The sequence below is a fragment of the Cryptotermes secundus genome, unplaced genomic scaffold (assembly GCF_002891405.2).
Source record: "Cryptotermes secundus unplaced genomic scaffold, Csec_1.0 scaffold2553, whole genome shotgun sequence".
In the NCBI taxonomy this organism is placed as follows: Eukaryota; Metazoa; Arthropoda; class Insecta; order Blattodea; family Kalotermitidae; genus Cryptotermes; species Cryptotermes secundus.
In genome coordinates this window covers 134,964-147,310 of record NW_019745135.1, presented here as the reverse complement: position 1 = coordinate 147,310, position 12,347 = coordinate 134,964, and the positions used below count along the sequence as shown (strand labels likewise).

At 38.5% G+C, this 12,347-nt stretch overlaps 2 protein-coding genes across 6 annotated transcripts in view; both read left to right on the top strand.

Moving 5' to 3' along the window:
- Positions 1–4,138, top strand: part of LOC111875071 (condensin complex subunit 2) — a 51,680-nt gene extending 47,542 nt beyond the window's left edge. For 2 of the 4 annotated variants that reach the window (XM_023871116.2, XM_023871115.2), the window contains 2 exons: positions 2,023–2,127; positions 2,959–4,130. In XM_023871116.2, the coding sequence (XP_023726884.1) occupies positions 2,023–2,127; positions 2,959–3,168 (315 nt within the window). In that variant the 3' untranslated portion in view covers positions 3,169–4,130. Of the gene's footprint in view, positions 1–2,022; positions 2,128–2,958 lie in introns of all 4 variants that reach the window. The other 2 variants (XM_023871119.2, XM_023871117.2) reach the window with 2 other exon arrangements.
- Positions 4,139–7,392: 3,254 nt separating this feature from the next.
- Positions 7,393–12,347, top strand: part of LOC111875075 (WASH complex subunit 5) — a 43,421-nt gene continuing 38,466 nt past the window's right edge. Inside the window, exons 1-2 of one of the 2 annotated variants that reach the window (XM_023871128.2) lie at positions 7,393–7,575; positions 9,412–9,593. In XM_023871128.2, the coding sequence (XP_023726896.1) occupies positions 9,472–9,593 (122 nt within the window). In that variant the 5' untranslated portion in view covers positions 7,393–7,575; positions 9,412–9,471. Of the gene's footprint in view, positions 7,576–9,411; positions 9,594–12,347 lie in introns of those variants that run through there. The other variant, XM_023871129.2, reaches the window with a different exon arrangement.

The following is a 12,347-nucleotide window of genomic DNA, read 5'->3' as shown; positions in this document are numbered from 1 at the left end:
AGGTTGCTTACGTGTACATTTAAAATTATGTCTTAAAATTGTGCTATATGCAGCAACCACAGCAAATATCACAACTTCTTTCTTTGCTTAGAAAAAATATATATAATGTAATTTAAAACTTTTAGGTATAATTTTATATGTACACATAAGCAATTTCCTTTTATTACACAAGCCTCTGAAGATGGTCCTACAGGACTGTAATGTATAAGGTGATTTTACTGACTCAGCAGTAAATGTTTGTTACACTTGATAATTGTCTTGTTCTTTAAAAATTGATGACCAAGTTCATTTTACTAATTTCATAACCAGAGAAACCAAAGAATATATAGTACTAAATAAATTTCACAGTAAGCGAAGATGTGATAGTTGTTTTGAAACCAAGCAGATATGAGTGTAACAACATTCATTCATAAGCGAGTTATAGGAGATGCACACATGTTCCCCTTTCAGTCCATTTCCATTTACATATTTGTATGTATATTCATATCCATAAACAGATATGTATATTTTTCTCCATGCCCTTTTTATTTTTTTTTAATTCCTCTCCATAATTTATATATCCATACTTCTAGACAAGAATTTTTGGAAAAGAATCAAATACAGCTTTTTTATCCGTGATAAAGTCAGAACATGGTGTGTAATTTTTGCAGTAAATGCTAATGAAGTTAAATTAATTGCTGGTATGACACCATAATATAGGGAACCTCAGTGTTGTTTTCTGCGAAGATTGTATGTTCGTCAAAACTTTATCAAGGAACACTTTTTCCTTATTGTTCACGAAGGAATTGTGTTGAGGAATCTATAGGAAAGAATGCCCATACCATGATTTCACATCAAATTCATCTTTATTAATATTGTAACGTGTTTCTGCGTTACTGAATACGCCGTAGAGATGGTTAATTGGTTTATTTAACAATCTACAAATAACGGCTACAATTAATTATTACACAGTTGCGGGGTTTCACACTCTATAACCCTAATCGCAATAATCTGTTACCACTGTTGCGGGGTTTCACACTTGATAACCCTATGCGCAAATCAGTTCACTCTGTGTTCAGTAGTCTACACGTTGACAGTAGGGGAGCTATGTATCACTGTATCACACGCTCCCAATTACACAATTACACACACGTCCGGTTCTTCTTTCCGCGACGGCTGCTATACTCCAACTGTAGAACTGTTGATAACACACTCGCTCGTAGGCTTGCTCAGAACTATCTTCGGCGATGGCCAGGTTACAACTCGACTCGGCGACTGTTGCTATATGTCAACTCGGCTTGGCGACTATTACTTTATAACTCGGCGGCTGTCACAGTACAACTGACGTCGCCGACTGCTACAGTAGAACTCGTTGGTAAAGCACTCGGCGACTGTCACAGTACAACTGACCCGCAGCCGCTGTGCAGCTCACTTATATAGCTGCCGTGCTTGCCGGTTGCGTAATGAGTGCCACGTCACAGTAGGAAGTTGATTACGGGTACGTAGCGTTGCGCGTTACGTCACCGCGGAGGGGAGTGGCGGGGCGGGAACTCGCCTATTACCGTAGTAACGCAAGCGTTACGTTACCGCCACGTACCGCTGGGGAGGTAGGGGTGATCCATAGCTCAACATGTCACAATATTTTCCACTATAATTGTATGTTAGTGAAAATTTGGCTGAGGGCTGTTTTTATCTCGGTGCTCAACAAAGAACTGTGTGGCTGAGTCCATATGTGCAAATATCCATACCACAGTGCGTTCAACTTTAACTGCATTTTCCATGAAAAATATATATTGGTTCAAATTTTATCAACAGGCAATGGTATCTCAGTGTTTTCATGGAGTTATTAGGTGGAGTCTGTAGGCATGAATATCAGTGCCATCTTTCCACATCACATTCAGCTATAACTGTGTCAATCTCATATGCAAAATTATACTTAAAAAGTAGTATTCATGCATTTTGCATGCCAAAAATTTCAGATTAGATTATTTATGTAAAAGAGTATGTAAACTGCAGGACTCACGTTTGAGTTTGTTATTTCAGGTAGCAAGAATTTTCATCCCATATGCAATGAGAGCTAAGAAGGTGGACATGAAGAAACTCAAGCATGCTATATGGGGTATTTTAACCAGTAGAGAGAGTTGTGAGGTGAGGAACCGTCTGCATGTGAGAACAAGCAAATAGTTTTGAGAGCAGACACTGCAGAATGGCTAGATGAATTAATGGATGAGTGGATGGATGTATGAATTAGTGAATATATGATATGATAAATGAATTCATGTAGACCTATAATGAATGAATCTGTGAGAGGATGGCAGATTGGCAGAGAAATAGGTAATGTGTTGCAGAACTATGTCTCATGTCTGTAACCATACTTCCTTTTCCAGAAAGTCTTTTAAATTTAACTATCACCAATCAGTAGTTCCCACCAGAATGGGAGGCCTACCTGAGGTTCGGGAGGCTTCCTGTGTCCATGCATATGTCATTAGTCTTCATTCCTTTATATCCCTTTCAGTTCCTAATTACAGCAGCAGTTCCTAAGATATTCCATTACCATTTCTATCACCATCATCCTTTCATATCTTATTCAGCACTGTGTAACCTCTGCAGATATTACAGTTTCAGAAAACTTAAATATCCCTCATTGACAAAAAGAGGCTAGGAGGGTTACTCATATTATAACCATAACTATTGTTTGTTACAGGCAAATACTCTTTTCATTTTGTTGGCTTCTATATATAGCACCATGTCAGGATATGAATACTGCTGAGTTGTCAGAAGAACCTGATGCTTTCTTCTTCAGGATCAGTGTGACTGAAGGAGGAGGTAGCAGATTTCTGTGAAACATTGGTAGTGTTTCTATTCCTCACCATACTGCCGTACCCAAAAGACAACTTAGTGAAGAGTGATCGCCCTATAAACCTCAAATGTTAAGTGTTATTTTAGTACTTAATATTGTACTTCTTTGTGCTTTTTCAGGACAAGAATTATAATGACAACCTGCGAATTGAAAGGCCAGTTAGCTTCATGAATATGTATACTACACTACCAAAAAGACTGCCTTCAAAATTAGCAGAGAATTTAAGTGCACCCCTGGCAATTGTTGCATTACTGCATCTTGCCAATGAAAAGACACTTCACATAGTGGGAAATGAAGATCTTAGTGACTTAACCATTACACAAGGATAAAGTGCAATAACATGTTGAGTGTGTGCCACTACCATGTGATGATACACATTTCAGCGTTCACTGAAGACTAATGAGTATATGTCAGATAGTGTTTCATTCTTTTATGATAGCAGTAATTAATTACATAATTATATATATTTAGTAAAGTTTAAAACCATTAACAGTAACCAAATAACTCACTCCATAATCTTTGAAACGGTTGTTACTCAGCTAGTCTAGAAATTCCCTGCTTTTATGGAAACCAAGGTGTGTTACTGTACTCAAGAAAGTCCAGAATTCAATCCTGTCATGATCCAGTGAGTCCTATCCAAACCTTCTGTTCCCATTTATGCCTTGAAACCTCAGTTTATTCCCTCTGAAATTTTCTAACCAGAATTTGTATGCATTTCTCATTTCTCCTGTGCATTCAGAGCCCACAACAGCAGAGACACTGAGGTAGCTAAACACTAAACACTACTCCCCATTTAATGTCCTGAAATATGGCATCCTGTTTTGCATACGTTGATACGTCATATGGATTCCTTCAGCTTATGACAAAGACAGAGCCCAGAAATGTTAACATGCTATAACTGGGGGCATTAAAAAGAAAAACATTTTTCTGAGTCAAATATTTCCCTCAGTTTAGCATTCAGAGCAATATCTGCTTTTAATAGACTGAAGTGACAATTTTTCTTTTGTGTATTGACAATATGATTCACACATAGTTTACATATTACAGAACAAGTATTAATTCCCATATGAACTTCGCATTTTCATTGGTTGCAGTGACAACTGTAAATATTCATTGGTGGAATTTTGGAGTGATTTATAAATTCCTTTATTCAAAATTGACTATAACAAATATTCATTCTAGTGTCAGTTTTTAGTGCTGTTATGATTTCTTCGTGGTAGGGTAGTTGGGTGAGGCACTATGCTACAAGCTGGAAGGTTGCAGGATGGAATCCTGATGTAATTGGATTTTTCAATTGACTTAATCCTCCCAACTGCACAGTGGCCCTGGGGTAGACTCAGTCTCTTCACATAAATGAGTACCAGGAATTTTCCTTGGGGGTAAAGGGCAGCTGGCACGTAAGGGTGACAACCTTACCCCCATCTATGAGCTGACTGTCTAGAAGATGCGGGAGCCTCGACCTCTCACACCCTTATGGGCCTTCATGGCCTTTACCTTTTTATGAATTCTTGTTATGATGGACTTCCTCAGTATTAAAATGCTTTGAGAAATAATCATCATACCCCTAATGGATTTCAACAGTAGCTTGAAACAAATCTGAAATGCAGGAAATTTAACACTAAGTTTACTGACATGGGGCATTGAAATTGAATGATGAACAAGAAAAACCCACCAAATGGGGGTTCTACTCGTACTCTAGCTCATATTGGTTACACTACTTTTGAGTCATACTGTATTATGTTTATTCAGGATTTTCTCCAAAGTCTGTGTTCCTGACTTTAAAGAAGTAAGAATAAAGTAAACAAATGGTTCTGCTTGTATACAGTTTATGGAAATATTGGTGACAAGAATATATCTGCACTGAGATGGATGAGGCATGTAGCACATATTGAAGAAATAAGAAATGCATATAAAATGATAATGTGGAAACATGAAGGGAAATGACCACTTATAAATTTCAGTATTGATGGGAGGATAATATAAAAATGATCATAAGTACATAGTGTGTGAAGATATTGACTAGATTTGACTGGGTGAGAATGGGATCCAGTAGCACTCTTTTGTGAACATTGTTGTAATCCTTGTGTTTTGCAGAAGAGAACTTCTTGGCTAGCTGAGTAACTGTCAACTATACAACAAAAACTACGTTATGGATTCACTTCGGACTGTGCTAGTCTTGGCATATGATTGAGTGACTATATACAGAGTTTGGATTGGTAATTGAATTTATTGAACTCTTACAGATGCCTGACTCCAAGTAATTATAACCTATTCACTAATTTGTACACTTTACATACAGTTCACTCACTGCCTGCTGTGTCTCCACCAGTCTTCTGGTAACAGCTTCCATCAGCAGACGTTCCCCTTCCTCTGGGTTCCAAAGTGTCCCCAGCCTCAGCTACAGCAACTTTCAAATAAGTAACTTGCCATTCAACTCATCACACTCCACTGACTGACTGACTGACTGACTGACTGAACACTAGACTTGTCTTGCTTATAACATTTCGGCACAGACTATGTAGAAAATACTGTTCCTTTGTTGCGTTCACATCTGTTGGCCTGCCCACATATTCGCTGCTCAGCCGTTAACTGGTAACGGCCGTTGTTTATAGAGCTCTTGCTTAGCAATGGCTGTTGTGTGGCTGCTTATTTCGCAATTGTTGCCTAACATGTCTACGTGCCACACTGCTTCGTCCTGAATAGCCTACAAGTGTACCGCCATTTTTTCTTTTCCGAGGACTGTGCTTGTGACGTCTGTGATCGGTCTAGCCTTCCTTTCCCATGGCTCGATTCTCACGTTTCTCACCAACTGCTCCTTCCTTAAGGCTGCTTGTCTCGAGCGGTTCGCTGATAAAATGCGAGCAGGTCCAGGTGGACCACCATCATCATCTTTCTGAAGTTGCAGGCTAGACTTCTGAGAGATACCGGTGCTACTATATCTCTGGCTCTTAAGCTACTAGTAGCCTCTTCTTCCAGTTTGATGAGGGCTGACTCCTCCATAATGTCCAGTCACTGATTTTTAGAATCCTGATGGAAGACCGGATTGTTTGCTTCACAATCTCCAGGACAAGAGCCTGCCTGGAGGTCTCGTTAACATTTCCCTTGCTTCCCAGTCATAGCTGCTGTTGTAGGCCTCGGTACCATATTCCCTTATTGAATTTCAGGTGTGTCCGTCTTCTCTTCTCGAACATCCATTCGACAAGACAAGCCGAAGTGTTTTATGTAACCAAGTAGACTGTTCTTGTAAGCAGGGAGGCAAGGAAAGTAGAAGAGAATGGAAGTGAGAAGTGTTTCCTGTCATCCAGAACAAACACAAACATACCAAAAAGAGGATGCAACATAGACAGAGGTCTGTCTTGAATATTGTGAAAAGGCGAATGCCCTATTGCCAGAAAGGAATGCTCGCTTTTACAGAAACAATAGACTATAAATATTGACTCCTCCATTATGAGGCTACTGAAGCATCGTGGCTTTCACCACAAGAAAACTAACGACAGACGCAAATTCCTCATGGACCGAGGTCACTAGTAATGCAGAAAGTTGAAGGTTTTGTGAAATATGCACATCAAGGAATTTTCTCAGTCGACCGATATATTATCTGGATAAATAAAAACACAGTAAATATACTTGGCATCATTAATTTATTTATTCATTTCAACTGTGCTCCTTTCTTTGCGTCTTGTCGCAGACATCTTGTCTTGACTGTTACATGTCTTGGCGCATACTACTGTGCGGCCTACCTTATTGTTTGCCACGCAGGATAGGCTAATGCAGGCTTCATACCCAATAGCGAGCGGTGCTCGGTCTAAATCTGCTCTAGATTATCAGCAAGAAATGGCCATCGATACAATTCGAGATTGTTTCTTTACATATAACAATTACACTTAGGATGGTAGTGTAATAATTATGAATAATGCGAGCTACAATTCGGTTACAATAATCAAAGCTTACAAACAAAATAAACACAAAATAAGATGTTGAGTGGTGGCAACAGAAAGGAATTTACTTTTTCCCCGCCAAAACAGACTAAAATTTTACAGCAAGTGCCCCGAAGGCGAAACAGTAAAAACTTGATCAGCTTGTTATTAATATTAAAATTCAGCATCCTGTTGCATTGTTGTAACACTCGCCCACTTGTTTCTGTCTATAATGCAACATAAATTTGTAACATGAAATGTCATTAAAATCGCATCTTACTTTACTATTGCGCCACTTTTCGGCCATATTTTCCTCCGAAGCTTCCGCTGATTTTCAACGGGCTACAGTGTGTTATATTCTGGAAGATAACCGCCTATGTGAGGACCTTAAATCATGGATAATAGTTAACGTTTTTACCGACTGAGCCCTCGATATTAGCTAAATGACGTAATTACGAACACGTTTCCCGCCAACAATATTCAAGGGAACCGTGGCGCAAGTAACTCCCCAACTTGGATTGTAGATGACGCTAGAACATGAACAGTAATCCCTGTGCCCACCCCCCGCCCTTCCCTTGCCAACCAATAGCGTTAAGTTGCGTGGAGAGCGGTTGTCGTGTTTCACTTCGAGCTAGAACTAGAACAGAGAACAGAGAGGGCAGAGCAGGGCAGATAGTATTCAGAAGCCAGAAGAGTCCGAGGGATTTTCGGTAGTTTGAGGCGTTTGGGGGTGTTGGGGATGATAGAAGATCTGTGAACGTCTGGTGGAAATATGTTTTTGAAACGTTTAGGTGTTTGTTAGCTGTTAAGTATGGTTAGGTAAGAGCTCTTCATTCCTAGAAAAACCATGCCGTTAATTGTAAAATAGAATTCTCTTAGGTGAGAGAACTGGGTCTATGTGAGAGTAACATACGCTGTTAAAGTTAAAAATTAAGAGATTATGACATTTGTTTCTGTGCTGTTTGTGCACATGTCGTGGCTGTATCAGTTTTATCACTCAGTGCCTCCCGATAACTAAGTAAGCGTAATAATTGTAATTCAACGTAACGATGTCTGGTTGTTTTTGGCACTCTCCATGCGAATAGTTTCATTATATGTTACAGAAATAAGGATATTTTACTTTATATAAGGAAGTTCGTTTTTTCCGGTTTATATAATTATTTTAGGTAGTGCTGAAGCCCTATGCATGATGTTGCTTTTGTTTAATGGCATATGATTACCCTGTGCTTAAAGTTTTCCTGGGTTGAATGCAAGTACTAACACCATTTGGGTTTGCCTTTAGTCTTTCAAATTTATATATCTGTAGTACGTACTATGCTGACACCCTGCAATGAAACTAGCTAATTGATGGGTCTCTTTGGTTTATAGCTACAATATGGTAACCGGTTATAACTCTGCCCAGAACACCTTTTAGGATATGTCATAATTTGTGTAGGCAACCTTGCAGAAGAAAAGCCCTTATGTTAAAAAATAATGTCTGGTGTGGCAGTTACTAGTCCTATCATATGATGAATGTAAAATCCAGAAACTTTCTAATCATGGTGTAAAGAATGATGTCACTGCTTAATAATGATGCACGCTGAAAGATGTTATAAAAAGTTGTTTTTTTTTCCCCCTTGGCACTACAGCCCAGTGGGCCTAAGCCTACCTCCACGAACTTCTCCGTTCACTTCGGTTTTTCTAGATCTTACACATTCAGTGGGACTCCTTGGGTGGGTGCTCAGCTCGTTGCAAGGCCTCTACCTGTACACAAACACAGAGAAACACACACACACACAAACTAAACATCCATGCCATGAGTGGGATTCGAACCCACGATCCCGGTTTCCAAGTGAGCGAAGACAGTACATGCCTTACACCGCTCGGCTACCGTGAACTGTGTTATAAAAAGTTTAACATTATTTATTCTGGTCGGGTCACAGTGGTGAACTAAATTATAGAATAACATTTGTTAACACAACACAAGACAAACCAGTGCCTTAAAACACAGCAGAACAGATACAACAAAATATCATAATGATACAGAACCATAACAAGCCTGCGAGAACCATTGAGGACTCCGAATAACAGCCCATTATTCTGTTTTTAACATAAGAGGCAGAAGGACAAACCATATCAGTTCAAGATCTTAGATACCAAACACTAATAAAATTTTAATCGAAACAATTGTAAATAACTTTTATATAAAAACTTCTAAGTGTGTATTATGAAATTTGTAATAGTAGTTTCTGAACATGTTGATCTTATGCCTTCTGAAAATGGCCAGCTGACTGAAATATGTAAAGGCAATAAATATCTCAAATTGAATTTTACTAGATGGCGTTAACAATTATTATATAATGTATGGTTTGAACACTTTTGCTTTTTTTTTCTTGTACAATGGTTTTGTATAGTTACACTCTATACCAGCAGATGTACCAATGAAGTGAAAAGAAATATATTTCTCTTTATATGGGCATATTTTTGTATTTCTCCAGCAACCTGAATTCACTGACATATTTAGTTCGGTTGTTTTAATTTAATTGAAGTTTGCATTATTTTTGTGTTTGTTGCAGTAGACATAAATGAGATGAAAATTTTAAGAAAAGGGCTCATGTACTAGTTCACCATGTTGTAGACTTTATAAAGTATAAAATTATTCATTGTGTCTTTCAGAATACAATGGTACAATTACAAAGTGCTTAAGACTTGTTAAAGTTACAACATTACAACAGTATGGCTGAATTTCTTGCTGACAATAATCCATGTGGACAGACTATCCTTCGTCTTGTCTCAAGAGGAAATGCCATTATTGCTGAACTTCTCCGTCTTAAGGATTACATTCCACCGGTTTTCAGGTAAGCTTTTAGGCTTTCTTTGCATTAATTCGGTCAGTCCACATATTTCATCTCTGAAACTACTCAACAGATTTCAGTATAGTGTAATGCAGGTCACATGATTAGTTGGAAGACAAATTTTACATAGCCCTACACAAACTCCACTTGGCATAAACCTCAGATTGATCTTCATTAATTTTTACAAGAATGGTTCTTGATACAAAAAATTAGAACATTAAATAAAGTGTGAATTTCATAAAGATTTACAACTTAATATGCAACATGTTTTTAATGTGCAAGTATTTCACAAGATACAAACAAAATAATATGTCTTTATACCTAATAGGCTTTGTTAACAACAGATTTCTACACTTATTGTGTTTCTGGACATTATCCATTGTCCTGTTTCTATTTAAAAAACAATGTTTTGGAGACTGGATTCTGTCTGCAACTACAGGTGGAACCTACTCAGTTGGGCCCAATCAATAGAGCAAACCCCTATCTCTGGACACAAGCACCAACACAAGATAGGGCATATAAACCAATCACAGACAAACCATGTGCGAGAGTCAAGACAAACATTGAAACCTAAAAAAACTCCAGACACTTGAGACCTAGCACCTATGTTCATGCACTATTTCATGGCTATTGTTGTTATAATCAGAGTACTATCAGAATAGAAGTAATTACTAAAGAGACAAATGCTACCAACATAAAAACACTATTTTCACACACAATCTACACTGGATGTAGTTGCAGTATTCTGGCTTCTGCTGCAAAATGGGAGTCCAGATGGGAGAGATGTCTAGTCTGGATTTACTGTTCGGATGATCTACCAGAGACATGCGTGTGGATTCCTTGTATTTTCTGTATGTGGTGTTTGGTTCAGTCTGCAAGACCTTTGATTCCTTGCAACATATTTTGTTGCCTTCTTCATATGCATGTTTGAATTTTCAAGCAGACCTTTGGTCATGTTATATTTGTGCTCCATAATGCACACTTCTAAAGGTCTGCCTGTTTTGCCGATGTAACATCTGCCACAGTCACTTGGGATATTGCATACGTGATGCTTCATCTGGTATGAATCTGTGACTCATCCAGTTTTCATGGGTGTCCTATGGAGTGTATGTTTAGTTTGAAAATAGTCCTGACATTTAAATGGTTTCCAGTGCATCTGAATTTCTCAGAGATACCCTTAACATATGGGATAATGACCATGCCCTGGTGTATTGTATCTGAAGAAGTATGGTTGTTTCTTGTTGGCGTTATTATCGAGCCAGTGAATTCTTGTAGGTATTCATTAAGCATCAGATTATGTTTTGTGTTCTTAATTTCCTTGTTGAAATGCAGATAATGACCAGTATGGGTAGGTACACTTTCATGGCCAATTTTTGACCCTGCTTCATGACCAAGAGGTCCAAGAATCAACTTCCGTTCTGAATTTGATGGTAGGTCTAATGCTGTTGAGGTGCTGAAGAAATTACTGCCATCTTGCTGCTGTATGTGGCCAAACCATGAAAGTGTCAACTTATCTGATTTGTTTGTTGCTTCATGATATTAATTTTTAGCACTCATTTAACCACAAGATATAAGAATGTGTTGTATAGGAGGAGGGAAATGAAAATTATACATACAGGGGTTGTCACGTGGTCAGCACAACAAATCTCCACGGCCATTAATTTCGGTTTTCTAAACCGGAGCCACTACTTTTACATTCAAGTCGCTCCTCAGTTATCCTCAGGATGCTGAATGGACCCCATTCCAGACTCACCATTTCTCAGAAAATCTGGTAGCACCAGGAATCGAACCCGGGGCCTTTGGATATGTAGCCAGGAACTCTGACCACTAGACCACAGATGCGGTCATCATGACTGCAAAGGAATACAAAAATGTGTGTGTACTCCATTGCAGTATGCTTCTCAACTTTCTTTGCTGCACTGGTCTTGTATGAGCTTATTAAGGATTAGTACAGCTTTTTTGCATCTGTTCTGAAGGTTTCTGGTGGATGTGTGTTATTATAGTCATGCAGCACTTTGGAAACTGGGTCTGTTTTAGTTTTAAATATTCATGGGCATATCCACAATTTTTATTTTAAATCTTCTTATGATTTCCCAGTGACAAAACCTGATCCTGGGTGCTTGTATAGATATGGCTGACTTCCTGATGTTGTCCAGTAATTGAGATTTAACTTTCTAATGGACTCCACCCCTTTACATGAGGATAGAAATGGATCAAGTTTCTGGAATGATGTGTTTCTGCAGAATACCAATGGCGGACAGAGTCCAGAAACTGTTATCCTACACTTTTAGAGCCACTTCTGTAGGCACACGTCCGGAAATTTGATCTGTAATCAGATAAATTAATGTATTTAATATGAAAAACTAATAGGCTTATTTGAGTTACATTTGTTACTGGCATGTATCAGTCATTACACGACTTAACAGACTGGTTACAGTTTCCAGCAGCAGGGATTTTTTTTCTACCATGGCCAGAATGCGTCAGGAATTCATTTGGCGTCCTATCATATTATCACGTGCCTGAGTGAAACTGTAGATGGGGTTTGGATTGATGGCTTGATGTAGTGACCACTTATACACACAACTCATAACTACATATAAGTATAGTGCCTTTGCTAATCTTCACACTTTACAAATCACTAGAGCACATGGTAAGCCTTCTCAGTCAGCTTTCACCCGGTAACAAATCTTAACCATGGAGAGTCTTAAGCTTTTGTGCTCACATTGTTGCCCACTGGCTAATACATCGTGACTGAGC